The following is an 18,474-nucleotide window of genomic DNA, read 5'->3' as shown; positions in this document are numbered from 1 at the left end:
TCCCATGCTCTTCGTCCTCAACCCTCTGGGTTGGGTCTTCCCACTGTGACCACAGCACAAGTCAGTGCTCTACGCTGAAGGGATTTCATTTTTCTTTAGAGCATGTGGGGACCTTTCCCAGTGAATCAGGGAAAGGTGCTGTAACTGGTAACTCCTTCAGCAGGGCAGGAGCAGGACCGTGCCTCGAGGCAGCCGCCGCAGGACGTTAGGTGCAGCCCCAACCACACCCGTGGTGCACAGTCCTGCTGGCGGTCAGGAGATGAACTTTTACCCCAAATTACTGCTTGGAAGTAAAGAAGGTAAATAACAGATAACAAGATGTTGTTTTTTTTCCTCTCCTTAAATCACTCAAATGTTAGAAAAGACAAAGGCTTGGGTCCCCCATACCTGTGCTATACAGGAGCTGGCTGGGGGAACGCTGAGCCTCCAGCATCTCTACCTCTGAAATCCAGCGGAGTACACAACAGCAAAGACTACACGACTACATGTGGACAGTACTGCTTTGCAAATGCCTTTGTGTCCATGTTCTGAACTGGCACTCTCACGTAGCCCGATACCCAGTTTAAAAAAGATGCCCAAGCAGCACTTTGTGCACACAACGTTCACGAGGAGCAGGGAAAACCTGCCTCTGATCCCTGCGGCCACCCAAAACCTCTGGGCAGCAGGAACTAGTGCAGTTTCCCAGGGTATTTGGAGCCTGTAGTTTCTATTCAGAGGCACCTGAAGCAGCAGCACCCATCAGGGAAGCTCTGCACGAGGCCGTTTTGCTCCGTTGTGTGTTAGGGCTGCAGCCTGAGCACGGTGCTGGCAGCAGCAGCCGCCTGCTGTCAGTGCCTGCCCTCCCAGCTTCTCTCCACCGCATCCCACATACGTGCCAATAGCATGATGGAAGTGCTGGGGCCCAAGAAAACGAGTCAGCCTGGACAAATCAAGATGTTATCAGCGCAGTCCTGGAAAGCACAGGGCCGTGGGACTTACCGCACATCCAGCAGAGCACGGGCCAGCTCTCGCTCTGAATCTTTCTGGGGAAAATTCAAACTGCCTGCCTTGGAGAGAAGCAGCAGCAGGCAGCTCTCTTCCGACAGTGGGGCTACTTAACAGCCCTTAGCCAGGAGAGTTGGGTGCATGCAACAAGAGAAATCCCAACCCCATTACTAAATCCCCATTTAATTCAGAGCACTCCCCAACTACCCAAATGCAGAGGTGAAGCAGTGCCTTCAAGACACTTCTCATTGAGACCTTGGCATCTTGCACAGCCCCCTCTCAACTGCACATAATCCAATTTCTGCACTATCCTGTTTCAATTTCTCGCTCCTGAACGTCTTTCATGTTTTAATTCAAATGACATGAGATTTGCTGCACCGAACGAGCACCTTTTGAACTCCCGAATAAAATGGAGGTTAATTACTAAACCAGATTTTTAAGCGAGAGCAAAACTCTATTAACGCCTAGAGCGATGCTAAAGCTGACAACTTAATTGAAGTGCAGCCCCGCGGAGTTAAACTGCCCCGGCAGCTCCACTCCAGCAGCAGCTCTCGTGGTGCAAACAGCCTCCCGGGATCCCACGCTGCCCCAGATCCCACTGGTTTACCTGATTTGTTCTGCCTGCCAGGGGTTTTCTCCAGCAGGTCCCCGAGCCACCCGAAGGAGCAGAGCGAGGCCTGGAGGAACTGCAGAAACCCCAGGAGCCTGTGGCCACAGGAATGGTGCACTCGTGCCTACGCATTAATGCATCCAGGCATTCCCCAGCACTCAGCCTTGCTGCAGCCGTGTCGCTGCCTCCTGACACTTCAGACAGCCGAGCCCGGGTCCCACCAGCCCTGTTTGCTCCCAGACCCCGCAGCAAAACGCTGCGGTGGGGCTCGGGGCTGGCCTCGTGAGCAGGCGCCCCAAGCTCCGCCATGCCGCCTCTCAGCTGCCTTGTGCCCAGCACCAGGGCAGGCCCACGGGAGCCGCGGGGCAAAACGAGCTCTGGCTGCACAGCTGGAGGCAAAAAACCTGCCTACACATGGCATTAATGTCCTGCCTGAGGCTGCCTACAGCTAAGCCTCACAGCACCCCTGGGAGCACAGGTATCGCTGCATTGTGTCTACCACCCGAAGCCACCCTCGTTCACACGAGAAAAGGCCAAAACAGCCACAAAAACACCAACATCTCCTCTATAAACTTCACATCAGAAGGATGGGTGTCTGCACTGGGCCTCAGGTTTCCCTGGAGCTTCTGGTGGCACAAGGGCACTGAGCCTCTCCCCCAGAAAGCACTGCCCGGGGAAAACACCCGTAACTTTCTGCCCATTTCTCAATAGTTTCTGGAAATGAAGAAGGAACAAAAAGCGGAGCAGTAAACACGGTTTATTTTCCATGCTTGATGTTCTGCCACTGCCAGTCCACTGCAGTTACCAAAACATGTCAGAGCTTGACAACGGGGAGGAACGAGCAGTGCCCCTGAGAGCACCCAGAGGAGGCCGTGCCGCCAGCTCCCGCTCACTGCCATGTCTAACGCCAGCACACCGAGCAGGACTGCGGTGGCACGGCACAGCACCGGGCTCTTACTTGCTGTTGGCAGCCTCCTGAAAGATTTGCACTCCACTGCTGCACTTCTTTGACCCTGGAAGGCACCTCTGAAGTACTCCAATACATTTTTCTTTTTCAATGAAGGACATTCTCTAATATCTCCTGCTTGGTGGTCCTTGGAGCTGCCAAAAGAAATTCGCAGAGCACCAAAACGCAGCCCTAGAAACCTGCACGTTGCATCCAGTGCAGGAGCAGTGCTGAGCAAAGCTCAGGTACCCAATTCCACGTGGGATTTGCCAAGTGTAGGTTGCACACTCTCCTCATGAGCACAGAAGCTGTTACACAGAGGCCCCGTGTGTGCAGCACGCTGGGAACAGATTCTAGATTTATCTCCTTGGCGTGAAACGGCCAAAGTTCACGTTTACTATTTTCCCAGCAATTTTGACTTCAGCGTATGAATTCACAACAGACAAGTCAGTGCTGGCGCATCAAAGAACTGGAATATTTTAGTCAACAGCCCCGTGGAATTATTACCCATGCTAAGCAGCTCCGATAACATCGCCGGTGGTGAACGTTTGTCAGCTGCTTTGCAGCACACCACCCAGGCACCGTGCAGCACCCCGCATCTCTGCATCAAAGCTGAAACACTCACTAAATGGAGCACCACGTCGTAGGGGGCTTTGCAGCTTGGCCACAAGGAAGAATGACAGAGGGAAATCTGGTCTGTGTCAAACAAGGTCGAATTGAAGCAGGGAAGAAAGCCTGGCAGCCTCTGAGGCAAGGCAGACAAGGGCGATGAGGCCTCAATGATTGTGTACAGCCACTGGGAAAAAAGGTGTGAGAACTCCTGGAAATAAGCCTGCTGTAAATTTTCAGAACCCTTCTACTAGGCCCGATACGAGACTCGCAGTGGATAGCTCTGATGCAGCCCCAGCCAGACACAGCTCCTTCGCCAGAGCTGCACAAGAACTCGCTGTCACCACAGCAAGTGTGCAGGGAACCCTTTTAATGGCTTAGGCACATACAATTTTCCAGTGCTGAGAACATCACCTCTTTCCTTCATCTCACTCAAAGTAAAATACAATAAGATGAGCCAACAGCATCAGGACATCAGGAACTAAACGGGCAGTTAACACTTGGGGAAAGAAGTCCCACTGATAGTGCTCTTCCCGTGTTAAGGAGCCTGCACCAAAGTTTAGACAGCTCTGTATCGCTTGTCAAAGTCAATGCATTTACCTTTTCCTAGTGGGATTTTATTTTTTTTAACCTTCTCTTTCCTAAGTAGTATTTCACTGGAAATGTAATGTATTAAAGTCAGTGTCAGGCTGCGAGGCACTCCAGATTTAACAGCCTGCCATGTGCTGAACACTCTTCTTCCAGTCCACCAGCATGTTTAAGCTATTTGGTGAAACTTCGGCACAAAGCCTTCAGCAGCACAGCTCTCACTCCTAGGGTTTGCTGGGTCAGGGACAGCACTGCCTGCTGCTGTCACCACCGGGCTGCAACAGGCTTAAACCCACGCGTGCAGAACTGACTGCCTCCTGTAGGATTCTGAAATCAAGAATACATTGAAGTGTTTTGCTGAACTGCAGAGTAATCAAGGAAAGACTTGAAGCATAGGCTTTAGCATGTGTTTAAGTAATTTCTCCTTCAAAGAAGCACAGACACGAGCCCTGAATGCCTTCCTTAACTTGCAACACCCACCGCACAGAGGATTCAAAGCGCACGAGAGAAAAAAAAGCTTACAGTGGGCATTTGCTCAGGGAGAATGCTTTTGAGAGAGACTGTACATCACTTAATGTTTTGTTTACTTATAGGATTCCAAACAAGCTCAAATTGCTTCAAAAATTCCAGGTCATAAACCATCACTTACTGAACTCCCTGAATTTTAACTCAAATTCTCATCTTAATCAAACAAGACAGCAAGAAACAGAAAAGAGCCTGTTACCACAAACTTAGATAAAATCTGGTTAAATTATCCAGATGGTTTTCATTCCACAGAAAATACTAAACCAGCAGTTTGCAGAGCGTAGCATTCTCTAAATGCACAAAATACAGAGAAAACAATGCACAAGTGGAAAGTGCAAACGCTGAGCCAGTTACATTTTTGTTCCAGCAGAAATGCAACACGGTCAGTACAATCTTGCAGCTCTACAGCACCCGTCCTTCTGCTACAAAGGGTGCTCTGCCATCTGCAAAAGTTCCTAGTGACATGCCCACAGTTCCTAATTTCACTGCTTACTTTTCCCATGCTGTACAGAGAAGGGAAGAATTGCATTTCCATCGCAGAGTCCCCAAAGCCAAGCATTCCTCATAGCCCTGCGTGAAGCCAGACAGCACCCACTGGATGTCTTCTGTTCTTAAGATGAGTCTGCACGCCAGCAGCCAGATTTAGTCTTTATCAGAAGCCCTTAAATACAGGGAAGACTGCCTTGGAATAAGTAGTGGTTACAGCATTTTCAGAGCTGTGAAAGTCCTTGCCACAACAAGGTAAATAAACCCACTGAAAAAAGACCATGAGGACAGATCCTGCAATTTGCTGCACTGTTATTTTATAAACCTGGTATTCCTTGGTGCAAAGGGGTTACGTTATGGATGGGAAACACACATCAGGTAATTGTATGAATGACAGCACCTGCAATGATTCAAACCCATCACAGCAGAATCAGAAAACTGACCAGAAAGATCAGCACCAGCCGAGCCATGGAGAAAAGCTCTGTCCCACCGAGATCCTGCACCTCGGCACAACTCCTGCAAGCTCCTTCGTTAGAAAAGCGAAGTGAGAGGTAATTAAGTCTCCTCCACAAAAGACAACTCCTTCAGCAAGACGGCAATTAGTGTCTGCTCCAAGGCACCTCTCCCGAAGCACAGGAGCTGCAAAGGCAGGGTGGCTCGCCACAGCTGACAGCTTTGGGGAAGGCTGAAAGGGTGCAGGGAACCCCTCCGGGGCCTTGCAGACATCCTGCAGCAGGCCCCTGCGGCCAGCGCCGTCTCTCTGCACCCTGACATCTCTGCCCACAGCAGCGCTGAGCTGCAGGGCAGCTCCGGTACTCCTCACATCCACCTTCTTCACCAACATACACCCTTCAGAGAGACTTTCTGAACACCACTTCCCTTAAAATCCTTGCCCCCTGCAGCAGTGCCTGGTTCCCATAACGCAACAAATGCCTTGTGTCCCTCCAGCTGCCCGTGCCACAGATGTCCCTGCCGCTCAGGTGCCACGCAGCTCCCTGCATTTCACGCTGTGACCCCAATTGCAGGGATTTGGACAAGTGCCTCTGAGAAACAGATGGAGCTGAAAAGGATCTAATTTGCGAGAGCGTCCTCCCTGCTTCCTGGTAGAGCCGTCTCACTACGGAAAAATCATCTTCTGGAGCAGGATGAGCACAAGTCCAGGTGAACGCTCACTCCCCTGTGCTACCAGGCCACTCCTGCCCCTGACAGTTCAAGGAATATTACACAAGGCAAAATGAAGTAGCTCCTGCAGGAGAGACACCTCAGAAAGCCCATGGTTTATTGGTTTGGACGCTTCCAAGGGGTGGTGGATACAGTGAACCCCGTATTTTGGGTCAGACAGAGATAAGAATGGAACCCAAATGGGAGCAGGGAGATGCTGCACCAGCTGCTCTTCCCCAGAGCAGAACTGTCCGACACCAAGAAAGGTTTAGCAGCAGCTCCCCTGGAACAAACTAACAAGTCTTCAAGGGACAGCATTAAACACGACCAGCTTTGGTGCCCACAGTACATAGCCTTCTGCCCCTCGCTGGCTGCCTCAGGCAATATTCAGGAGCCTTTGGGCAGCCCCATCTCATGGGACACATCCCTGCCCGCAGCAGGGACCTAAAGGTCCCTTCCAACCCAAACCATTCTCTACAGCCACATCTTGCCCCTGCGCTCTGTGAGGAACCTAGACACCTACCTCACTTTTTTTTATTTTTTCCCCCTTTCCTTAATTCTACTAGGCAGCAGAAGACACAAGAATGAGGTGATGCAACGCCAAACCAAAGTTCCCCTTCTGAATATAGCCCTAGGTGCCCAACAGGATGTGACAGGTGGACAGGCAGGCGAGCAGAACAGGAGGATGAGGTCACAAAATAAGCAGTTGCAGAGTATACTATTAATCTTAAATTCCAAACCCATTATGCACCAGGCTAACAAACAAAGGAGCAGCTTAACAGATTTACAGGCTGCCTTCTCAAAGGGCGGAATAATTATTTATCAGATAGCCAGCCTCGTCTTACAACAGCAATAAATAAAGAAGTAATCCCCACAACTCTTAACTACGGCCATGTCTCTGCCAGGCAGACCGACATCTGGGACGTGCCTCTGGCTGGGCTGAGCTTGGGTAAGACTGTAAATATTTGGTACAAATAAAATAAAGCTTGCTAGATGGAGCAGAAGCCCACACACGGTAGTTAATGGCATCCCAGGGGACCCACAGCATGGGCCCCGCACTGCCCTGTGCTCATCTCGGCCCAGCTTCAAGCGAGCAGCCCAGAGCTGGATTTTGCCTTTGGTTTTCTGTGAGGTTCCCTCCCCTCCAGTATGCTGACAGACCCCGGTATCATTCTGGTTTCACCCTCTGAGGTTGTAGCTGTTATTTATTTAGGGTGAAGTCCACCAACACCATAAGGAAGGGTTTGTTTTGTCCCTTCACCCTCTGTATTCCTGGTTTGGCTCCACAACTGCGTATTATCAGGCAGGGCCACATTTTGGAAATGCTTTTCCTGGGTAAGTCTTGTTGTATAATACACACTCCCCTTCTTGATTTAGAGAAATCTCAAAGAACCTCGAAAAGAAACAGCAAATATACACACAGCAGGCTTAGCCAGGCTCTCCCAAGCCTTTCAGTGATTCCCTTTCATCTCCTCAGCACTCCCACAGCCTCCCAGCCCGGAGCTCCAGGAGCACAGCCCCCTCATGCCCGTACTCCTCACCTCACGCCATCTGGCAGCTTCCACAGCCTGCTCCCATCTTCTCGCCCTGCCACAGCTCACGGTTGATTCAGCTCCATCCCAAGCCTTCTAGCTGTCTCCTTCTCCTCCAGAAAGTCTCAGTGATTCCTATTTTGTGTGTGTGTTTACATGTCAGGACAGGATGGCTGGGAGTAAGCTTAGTAAAGGTCGTTAATCATTCCTTTCTCCCTTCTCTGCAGCATCCTTCATTCAGGACATTCCAGTGGTTCCCACTTCTCGTTGCTCCTCTGGTTTCCCTGATCCCCGAGCCCCTGCCCCGCCAGGTTTCTGCCCTCTGTGGGGCAGTTTGTGTTGTGACGTAGGGCGCAGAGAAGCAGCGGTGTCCCCGCATCCCAGCCACACTTCGAAGCCACGTTAGGCATCTTTCATTGGCCTAACGCTTGGAGACACAGCAAACTTGGCAAGCTCCCAGCGTCGAAAATATCTCAGAGCTGATTAACGTCTTCCCATACACCCAAAACACTAATTTTCCCCATGTAGAATCCTTTTCTCTCCAAATTTATCCCAAGTAAATTCTTTCATTTAACAACAGGCCAAAGCAGGCAGCTAATTTTCACATCCACACCAGCAAAGCCTGTCGGTGTGGCGTTTGCAGACAAACCCTGCAGCTCACGTTGCTGTCCTGTCTCTCCTCTTTCTTCCCTCTGTGCAGCCGGTCCCACAGCACGGCCTCAGAAGGCCAGACCTCCCAGCACACTCCACATGAGCCACACAAATCCACTGATGCACAGCAGCCACTAAAAGCGGCAGATTTAGACAGATCTCAGTTCATTTTGTAACAAAATAGAGCCGGTACGTACCTGTGGGACTAGATCAGGGTTTTTTGGGAAGTGTTTACGAAGGATGACTGCAGTTCTTCCAGGAGATTGCCACATGGTCTCCAACACGACTGTTTTCCTTAGCTGAAATATCCCCATGTAATAGCGACTGCAGGATCAGCCCCCAGCTGCCTGAAGCTGAGCCTCTCACAGCCCAGGTAAGAAGAGAAAAACCCAGACATGGCTTCTGAATGCTCTTTTCTCCGAGTAACACAGCACTCACAAAACCAACTCCATGTGCCTGTAGATAGACATCTCCTCAAATTGCAGGAGAACAATCTTCATGGGAACGGATTTAAAAAAAAAAACTTGTTTACTGCTAAAGGCTGCTAATTACAATATTAAAATACGAGCCCGAACCCTGCATTAAACTCGCATTCTGTTTTACATAGCAGCACACGTAACAATCATCACAGCGAGCAGCTCTGCTGGCTCACGCTGGAAGCTGTAATTATATCTGGCTGCGACACATTTTTGCCCTTCAACCTGCCAGTCCAGTCCACACAGCAGCTGCTAGCAGCAGGTCAGGGCGGGGGGAACCGACAGGATTTCTACAGAACCACTTACCACCGAGGGAAAAGGGATAAACCGCCAGCCCCCGGCGTGCACGTCCAGCAGAAAGCTGCTAACACAAACGTTGCAGCAGCCCTTGCAGCAGGGATGCTACCAGAAAAACCAAGCATGATCCCAATATGTTGTTAGGGGTTAAAGGACCAGCTAGCAGTTGCATTCAAAGCCTTCCTTATCGATTTTCACTATTCTTTGACTTGCACCTGCGCTACTACACCCTCCTGGAAGAAAATCCTCTTTGAATTTCCTATTTTCTGGTGCAGCCCAGCAACATCAGTAACTAGGGCCCATGTTCTTGAAATTCTGGTCAAGGATACCAGGACAGAGTGTTTTCAAAAGGCACCTGAAGACTTTTAGTGCCCATGCACCGCAGGCAGACCCTTGGCACGTCCAGCTACACCCAACAGCTCCCTGGAAGGCAGGCTGTGGGTCTGCAGGCAGCACTGCACTGCTTGGATCCCCCAGCTACACATCTCAACCTCGATGCTCAAGCCAGCATCAGCTTCCAACAGCTGTTGCAGATGTTATTACGAAGACAGACCAACGTGCCTTTTCCCATGCTGTTTTTCCTCAGTATGAAAGGAAGTGTGAAATGCTATGCAAAGCAGTAGTTGTCCTGTTACTGTCTGGCTGCTGGCAAGTTCAGGGTTGATGTGATAGCGATGCAGTAGTTAACTGTACAGCAAAATCTGCCACGCTGGGCTGCTTAATCACATTCCCTTTGTTCCAGCAAAAGTTATATGAAAAGAGTGAATTTTATCAAAGCAAAATATTACAGTAACGCCTTTCAAAAACTTTTAGAATCTAAAATAGAAAGAGACAGACAATAATGGCCAGGAGCCCGACCAGCTTAATGAAAGTTGGACTCTCATTTTGTTCTCAGAACTGAAATGGCAGACTGTGCTCTGAAGACAATTAGCAGCCGACATGCAATTTCAATTTTTAGCAGAAAAGTAAACAGAAAATTACTCCCACTTCATTTTTTTTTTTTTTTTTTTTTTAAAGTCTTAAAGTATCTTACCCTGGAAAGCGAACAAAGAAACAGGAGGACAGCACAGCTGAGGTCTGCGCAGGTTCCTCCTGCACCCTCATTTTCAAACAGCTGTACAGATTTCTTCCTGTTAAACTTCTAATCATAGGGCATGGTGAAAGGCAACATTTCTTCATTAAATAATGCTTCCAAAAGTCTCTTTCTCTCTCGTTTCCCAATCCTCTTCTAGATTGTAACCCAACAGTACAGCAGGAATTAGTCAGTCTGCCAGACACAGTGCTGGAAGAGGCCTCTGAGACTACCACTGAGTGAGAAATAAAAACATACACAGCACACAATAAGCTCACAATGATTTTGTGATGACAACTACAAGGTTCACAGCACCCTAAGAAGTTCTGGTCCAGAAGCTTGTGAAAGTACCTCTGCTACAAGTGGGAAAATGAGCAGCAACAGAGGCAGCTCTGCTATCATCAGGCCTGCATCAGTTCACATCCAGCCAGCTAAGAGATCATTACGGAAAAATATATTGATTTGAGTTAAAACCTGCTTCCTGTAACTCAGCCTCAATCAGCTCGGGAAGCTTCCTGCTCCCCGAAAAGCCACAATTTATTTCACGTGCAATGTGTGTGCTTACACACAGCTACTGCAGCCCCATAAAAAGCAGGTGAATGGGTACGATAAAAGGTGCAAAGTCGGTGAGGCAGCTTGGTCTCCAAATGCCTGCGCACTGTACGATTACCTTGGCAGCTAAATACAAATCTCCTGAGAAAAGCAGGCTAGGGAAGCAAAAAGGTAAATCAAAACAAACGCCAAACAGAACTCCACAGGCTGGTTTTGTTGCCATGCTAAATAGCAAAGGCCTACTGCAAATATGAGAGGAGTTTCTCAAAGAGAAAAGGTCACAAGAACCTTTCACAAGGAAAAACGCTGTTACAAGGCTCGGTACCAGCTCCTGATACAAAAGAAGTACGGAGACAGTAAGTTGCACAAACCCAGTATGTTTATACAACAGCCACTCAATTACAGCCTTTCCTCTTACATCTGTTTTCAAAAATAATAAAAAAAAAAAAATACAAAAACGTGTGGCTCGGTTTCCTTCTGGTGAAGTTGAGTTTGAGGTGCAGAACAAACACGGGATTATTGACTCACTCACAAAAACGTTACCGATGAAATTTCAGAGCCAAACTTTGGGCTCAGCTCTCCTCCCACTGCCTTCAGCTCAGCCTTCACCATCGACTCCAGCCAGTCCTGGCCTACGGAGCACTGTGCACACAGACAGCGTTACCTTTTACTTTAAAATATGTCATGTTCCTCGTAACAGACGGAAAAATTTTTCAGGAACTTTTTAAGTCTGTTCCTCCAAGATCCACTTTTATTTTTTTAAGCACGCTGAGACGCGGTTCCTGGATGCAGGCACATGTGACCTGTTCTAAATAAAGGATATTTTCCACTTCTTGCACAACTGGAACAGATATAAGCAGTAGCTTGAACAAACTGCATTGCAGAACCCAACCAGAATATAAAACACTTGAACGAGATCCATAAATAGCAGTAGTATGAAAAGCCTACCTCCAGTACAGCACAAACTCAACGCCGAGAAGCCTAATGCAATCAAGTTCCAATTTAATCACACCGCAAAGTTCATTTACAGAATTAAATTTGATCATCTGCAGACTAAGGCAGATGTCCTGTTTGGCTCTGGAGCTAAGTGCACATCTCAAAAATGTGTGCCTCTGGGTAAATCAGTGTTTCCTCCACAACGCTGTGCATCAGAAGGGAAGTTTTGACTAGTTCTCACTGTTCAGTGCAGCACCAGAAGAGAGGAGGGGAAGGCTCTGCAGAAGATCCTAACCGGACAGAGATGAGGTACTCACTGACAAGTCAAGTACAGAACTGTTATACCAGGAAGGATTTGGACACCTGGAATGAGGAGAACATGACAAACGCCACATCTCAACATCACTGCTCAGAAAGAATAAGGTTCCCCCAGAACTATCGTGCAACTTCAAAGCACTTCCCAATCATTCTTTCCACTAAAAATGCCCCCAGTAACTGGATCGTTCAGGTGCTTTTTAATGGGTCTGAATATAAATAAGGTGGAAAAGGGCAATAAAAAATAGCACAAACAGTAATTTAACTGCAGGTACATGATTTCACATACAGCAAGGCAATAAATTGCAGCTGACAATTATCATCTGGCACTTATGAGGACACACACACACGGCATAGGATCAGAAGCTAGAGAAAAGCATGTAAATCTAGGTGGGTTTTTTTTTGCACATCTGGGCTAGTTTCAATCACCCTGTGCTTTGGTTCAATATATTTCACACTGAGCATCTCGGGGGGTTACACTGTGCCTTCAAGGTCCTTCCCCTGCATTCGCTGAAAGGGAAGTGTACAGAACAGGGCAGGAGCTGGGTCAATAGCTTCAAACTGCACATAGTACAATAAATAGGGTAAGGTAAACACTACAGCAACCGAGACTAGGGCAGCAGCAGACCAAAGCCCTTTTCTTCCAGGTACCAGTTTGATACCCAAAACACAGCTTTAATAATTCGAATGGTTTAAAGAACCCACGTTAGCATGACAGACAGAACTTATGCCCGGTGTTCTGGTGACTGTGCAGACACCACATCTGTGTTTCCTTCTGGTAATAACTGCTTATTTTCTTCAGCTGATTGTTTGAAAATAAAACTCCACCCACTTCATTGTGCACTGTTTGCACCAAAAAGAGAAATCTTATTTACATCTTGTTCGTTCCACAAGCACGTATGTATTTAAGAGCATGCACTTATAAATTAAGGCTATCGGCTTCAAAATGTGGCAGTAGAGGAATGAAGTATGAATGTGAGGAAAGGAATAAAAAAACATCCCATTGCCTTACTGGCTAGGGATATAATCCAGTTTCCTCCCACAGTGAAAAGGGACTCTGGAGAAACCAGAGCAACCAAAACATTTTCTCAGTTTTCAAAGACGTTCAACCACAGCAAATTCCAGAGAGCCCTGAAACGTATCTAGCACTTGGTACAAGAAGCCCAGTTCTTGTGAGTCGGAGGGGTTTAGGAAATACGGCTGGAAACGATGCATCTTCACCCAGCATGTTCTCTTCATCCCTTGTGATTAAAGCTTTTTGCTGGGCCTACATTTTCCCTTGGCCTCTAGCATTCGGTTGTGGCTTGGCCTAACTTCGTACAGTATTTACAGCAAAAAGCTTTTATTATTGGACCCCTTGCGGCTTTGGATTGCAGACTCGAATTATGAAATACGGATGGAGTAACTGTGAGGGCACACCAAAGAGGAGGAAAATTTAGCTGGATGTCATGTTCAAAGCCCAGCAATTTGAGAGGAAGCAAATAGGAGACTTCTACCTGAAAGAGGGGCAGCCCGGGCTGTTAAACTGGGCAATAAAGAAGTTTCTTCTAGGGTCAGAGCCACCGGTGCTCTTGTGTATTTATGACTTGGGGGCTTTTTCCATCTACTCACTATGAGTAAGCTGAAGATCCTTCTCTCTTCTTACGGTTAAAAGCCATCAGAGAAAGCCCTGAATGTTGCTAGGAAATCAGCAGCTCCCACCAGGGACAAGAGCAGATTGCTATTTAGGCTCCTCTCCTACCACCAGTGACTGCTCTGCCTGCTCCCCAGGCACTTTTCCAGAGCCAGACTGTGGAGCAGACCAGAGGAAAGCAACTTGCACGGCCACGGCCCCACCGTTACACCGCTGGAACCCGGTGCTGCTCTGTGGCGGGGCAATTACTCCTGATTTACATCCGCGAGGGAAAGCGGCGCGGCCACGCTGGACACCGCCATCGGTCGGACAGGTTTGGGGCCTGAGCCACGCCGAGGGCCTGCAGACGTCCCCACAGATTGGGATCTGCATGTCACGAAGCAAACAGGTTTGTGAGCAGCTTCTGCCACCAGCTATTGCCAAGTTCCATCAGTCTGGCTCCGGGGATGGGTTTATAGGGACCTACCGTGGCCTCTAGGTCCTTTGCTCCTGCAGCTCCCACGAGGTCAGGAAGACCCCGGGGATGCCACGGGGTGACAGACAGACGTCACTCCAGTGCTTCGTTACAGAGTACCTCTATTTGCTGCCCTGCAGAAGTGAGCAGTGCAGGGCTGCGTTCAGGCCCCAAAGCATCAAGTCACAGGAATTAAAAGCAGCTGGAACACAGAATCCCCAAATCACAGAACCCCATCTGCATGAGAGAACAGCAGTCAGGGCTCAGGTCACATAAAGACCTGGTACCTGTGCTCCCTGCCCGCACCACCTCAAGGAGAAGCCAGCCTGCAGATCACAGAGGAGATGAGTACACGGGAACAAGCCTTGCAAGCCTTTGTGCAGGCCACAGTTAGAACCTGTGGCCTGCACAAACCAGGCTGTGTTACAGCTGTGCAAGGTACCAGCGACCTGCAGGACTGCCACACACCACTGAACACGTGGATACCGGCCCCCAGGCTGTCCCACCTGCCTCCACCCCACCTGGAACCACTGCCAGCGAGTCCACCTCCTCCACAATCTTCTCCCTCCTCACATTACCCTGGTTTCTACCCCTCTGCTGGGGTAACAGCAGCCTCCCTGCACAGCCTGGGAGGGCAGAGGAGTTGTGCAGCTCCGAGGGGCAGCCCGGTGCACCCTGGCCGCCTGCCACCCTGCTCCCACTGCCACACGTGCCACCCCTTGGTGACACCGCAGGCTCAACCACGGGGCTGCCGTGAAGACAGGCTGTGGGAGACAGCACTCACAAGCCCTTGCGACAGGGACAGCATTTGTAACACCCTGTACTACACGGCCTTTGACGTGTCTTCAGCACTTGGAGCGTGCTCAAAAATTCATCTATTTACTCCGAAGTCTCTCTGACAGGCGGCACAACCTCGGCCGGTTCCAGCACCCTTTTATTTTTATTTTTTTTTTCCCCAACTTTGCCATTTACCTCCCCATTCATTTCCCAGCTCCACGCACGGCCGCATTGTTGGGAGCCAGCAGCCGTGACCCCGCGGGCGGGCTGCCAGCGGCCGGGATCAGCAGCCCCGCATCGCAGCCAGGGCCTCGCGCTCGGTGCCTGCAACAGCGATGGCGAAATGGAGGGCTGGCTGCGGGCACAGGGGGCCGAGGAAGAGGAGGAGGAGGAAGAGCAGACCTCTAAGTGGGGCTCTCATAGCAATTTTCCCCATGGCAGCAGGGTAAGGGGCTCTACTAATACGCATCCCTGTTGTAGTGATGGGGGTGGGTACCGCAAGGAAGAGTGACCCGCACGGATTTATTTCCCTTTAAAAATAAAGGTATTAACGCAACGCAATGGATACGAATAAAGCGTGGATTTGGGGTTCAAATCAGGCACTTTGGGAAGCAGCCGCCCAGCATGAAGTTTCCGATCCCGGCTCCCGCAGCCAGAACCGGGAGATGGAGGGGGAAAGGGGACCCCATTGCCGGGCAGCGGGGTGGGAGGGGGGGGCCCGGCGGTGCCTTCCTCCTCCTCCTCCTCCTCCTCCTCCCGGCCCCGCCGCCCGTGCCCTTTACATAACGCCGGGCCCGCCCCTGCCATGGCGGCGGGCAGCTTTCCTCCGGGACCGGGGATGGGACCGGGATTAGGACCGGGACCGGGATCAGGGCTAGGGGCTGGGGGCCGCTCACCCACCTGCTCTTGAGCGGCTGGCTCTTCAGCTCGTAGTACGTCTTGGGCTCCTCGTGGAACTCCTCGCCCACTTCGAAGTCCGGCACGATCCCCGACTCCGCCTGCATCGTCGCCGAGGCTGGGGAGAGGAGAAGCGAGGCGAGGAGGAGAAGCCGGGAGGGAGGCAGGCAGGGAGGTGACCGCGGCTCCGCTCCGTGCCCAGCGGCTCCGCTCCGCTCCGCTCCGAGCCGCCCCGTCCCGTCCCCGTCCCCGCCCCCGGGGCCGCCCCCGCTGTCACCGGCAGCGCCCCCCCCCCCGGTGTGATGTCACCGCGTGACGTCACGGCACTGGGCCCGCCCGTGACGTCACGCCCCCTCAGAGGACAAGATGTCGGGCGGAGAGCCCCGCAGGGGTGCAAATCCCCTCCCAGAGCTGCCCCTCAGCTTCTTTCCAGCTTTGCGTGCTTATCAAGGAGCAGGCAGCTGATGAGATTTAATGAATGGGATTAATTAAATATCAGGGAGGCGGCCGGGCCTCAGGCGGGTGCAGCGGGGGGGTTAAAGCAGCGCCTCGCCCCCCAAGGTGGGCTGCAGGAGGGGGGAGCTGTGAGCAGCCCACCTGTAAACGAGCACAAGTCCAAGTCCCTGGGGTTTTAGGGCCGCCAGCCCCAACGCCACCACCCCCTCGCAGCTCACACCCCACCACAACAGCCCCAAGGACCCCCCAGGCCCCCTGCAACGCCAGTTTGGGTGAAATAACGCCAAGGAGGAATCGTGGCGCGAGGTCCCGGATTATTCCGCAGCTGCCAAACTGCACGCAGCGCCTTCACAGCAGGAGCAGCTCACTGAATCAGAAGCTGCGACTTGGATGAGGCCCTGGAGAATGTTCTTTTGAGCCCACGTTGGCAGATGGCTGGGAGAGCTCCCCGGAGCGGTGGGCTTGCTAGCACTGCTTTGGGGAAAAAAAAGAAAAAAAGAAAAAAAAAAGGGCAACCAACAAGCAAACAGTTAAAAACAACTTAGATAAAATCCGCTGCCAAGCTGCATTTACAGCCTGAGCGGCTGCAGCTCCGCAAGCTAGGTGGTGTTTGTGATGAGCTGCCTTCAGGAGTGGGGACATGGTATGCAGGACTCATCTGGCTGAAATGGCTTTTAGTCTGTGTCTCAGGTGTAAAAACGATACGTTCTCTTCTGCTGTTCCAAACGTACGGCTTCTGAGCTCTCAGCTCGTTTTTAATTATAGCACCAGTTCTAAAGACCCAGTATGCAAATATCTGTCCTCGGCAATGACGCTCCTCTTGAGATGTTGCTGCTTCAGTAGCGCTGGCGTGCGCGGCTCGCGGGAGGGAGGAAGCTGGGTTTCTTTCCTTCAGCCTGTGACGCTCAGAGTTATGTCTTTCATCCCTTTTCTGTGCCAATGCAAAGTTTGTGTTTGGTCTTCAGATAGGGGCGATTTCTCGTTGCGCTTCACTAATTGGGACCTTCACACTGCCCTGCTGAGTCATACGAGGCTTTCTTCTCACCACAATAGATGTCAGTTGAGTTTATAATTTTTTTAGAGTTTGTCTTTCAGACTCAAGGAACAATACTTCACTGTGCCTAAGCAGGATATTAACACATAAGCATGCCCCAAAACAAACATGATGCTTAAAGGTGAATCTGTAAAGCCAATATTGCCGTTAGATTGCCATAAAAATAAAGGAAATTAAACTCAAAATACATATTAGGTGAAATTGAAGATGAAATGGCTATTGTTGTCACGAGGCTTAGATTTCTTCCCTGCTTTCTAAAGAGAGAGATTTCTGCACAGCTACGTTGACTGTTTTTCAGTCATGGATGTCAAAGTGCTTTAGGGAAGCAGGGCTCCAGGGAAATGATTACCGCATTAGCAAAGTGAAAAACAAAACACAGAAAGGTCATTTGTCAATCATCAAATTGGTGGCACAACTTGAACTTTATTCCAGTGTGTGCATTATGGACATAACCCTACTGAGACTCTTACCACGTAGGATTTCTGTGGCATTGTCACTCCACTAAGGCCGACGACTTACAAGCAAGTCCAAAGCGCTCCGTGCTTGGTAAAGGCAGGTTTCAGTGCAGGACAGTCCCACAACCAGAGGGAGGGAGCCCTGCGAACACACAGCTTGGTTTCCTGGTCACTTGAAACTGGCCTTGCTTCCAAGAATGATTTAATATAAATTATAGACAGAATAAAACAAACAAATGCATCGGTATCTTGAAGATAATGCTCCATTTGCCCACATTTTTATTCCCTCCTCTTTTTTTTTTTTTTTTTTTTTTTTTTTTCCCAAATGGAATTGGATATTCATGTCTCGTTAGCCCTTTCTGTGAGTCACAGGCTACCACCTAGCACTACGGGCAGCCTCGATGCCCCTACGGCCCTTGTGTCTTGTTCTTCACCCAAAGCACCATGAGGCCCCCCAAAAGCCAAGAGTTGCTTTGGATGCACCAGCTCCTGCAGCTCCCCAGTACCGTGCTGACTCACAGTGTTGGGCCAGCACCGTTCAGCTGCTTTTTCATCCAATGTGTCTTAAAATATGTGTTCAGTTTCTTAGGCTAACTCTCCTACTCTCCTTTTCAGACTGAAATCTCATCAAGTTTGCATAAAGAAGAGAGGCTCAGGAGGCTGAAGGACTTTGTGCAGCTCCTGAGGAGAGCGGCTTATCAGGAGACACAGCTGTTCCTCACTCTAAACCAATGTTTCCTGCGATTTTAGCAATGATTTTCAAGATATGGTGGGGTGACGAATTTAACATGCAGCCAGCATGTTGGGCAGAGCTGCCTTTTTTTTTTTTTTCTTCCCCAAGATGACTCTTTGCAACTCCCTCATTTGTGGTATCTTCACTTACAGTGCCCACAGTTTGTGTTTTTCTTCTTCTGGCCTACAGGTGCCATTTAACATGGTCCTCCCATCAGTAATGTTACTCGGACCACAGTTCTGCGATCTCTGGTGACATCAAGGAGTAGCAAGGTT

At 50.0% G+C, this 18,474-nt stretch overlaps 1 protein-coding gene across 4 annotated transcripts in view; it reads right to left on the bottom strand.

The window, feature by feature from the left end:
* MITF (melanocyte inducing transcription factor) overlaps window positions 1-15,608 on the bottom strand; it is a 92,794-nt gene extending 77,186 nt beyond the window's left edge. For all 4 annotated transcript variants that reach the window (XM_032194428.1, XM_032194429.1, XM_032194430.1 and 1 more), the window contains exon 1: window positions 15,505-15,608. In XM_032194428.1, the coding sequence (XP_032050319.1) occupies window positions 15,505-15,608 (104 nt within the window). The remainder of the gene's footprint in view (window positions 1-15,504) is intronic.
* Between the last annotated feature and the right edge of the window lie 2,866 nt (window positions 15,609-18,474).

Source organism: Aythya fuligula, chromosome 10 (genome assembly GCF_009819795.1).
Source record: "Aythya fuligula isolate bAytFul2 chromosome 10, bAytFul2.pri, whole genome shotgun sequence".
Classification (NCBI taxonomy): Eukaryota; Metazoa; Chordata; class Aves; order Anseriformes; family Anatidae; genus Aythya; species Aythya fuligula.
The sequence above is the reverse complement of the archived record's forward strand: the minus strand, read 5'-3'. Positions and strand labels throughout refer to the sequence as shown.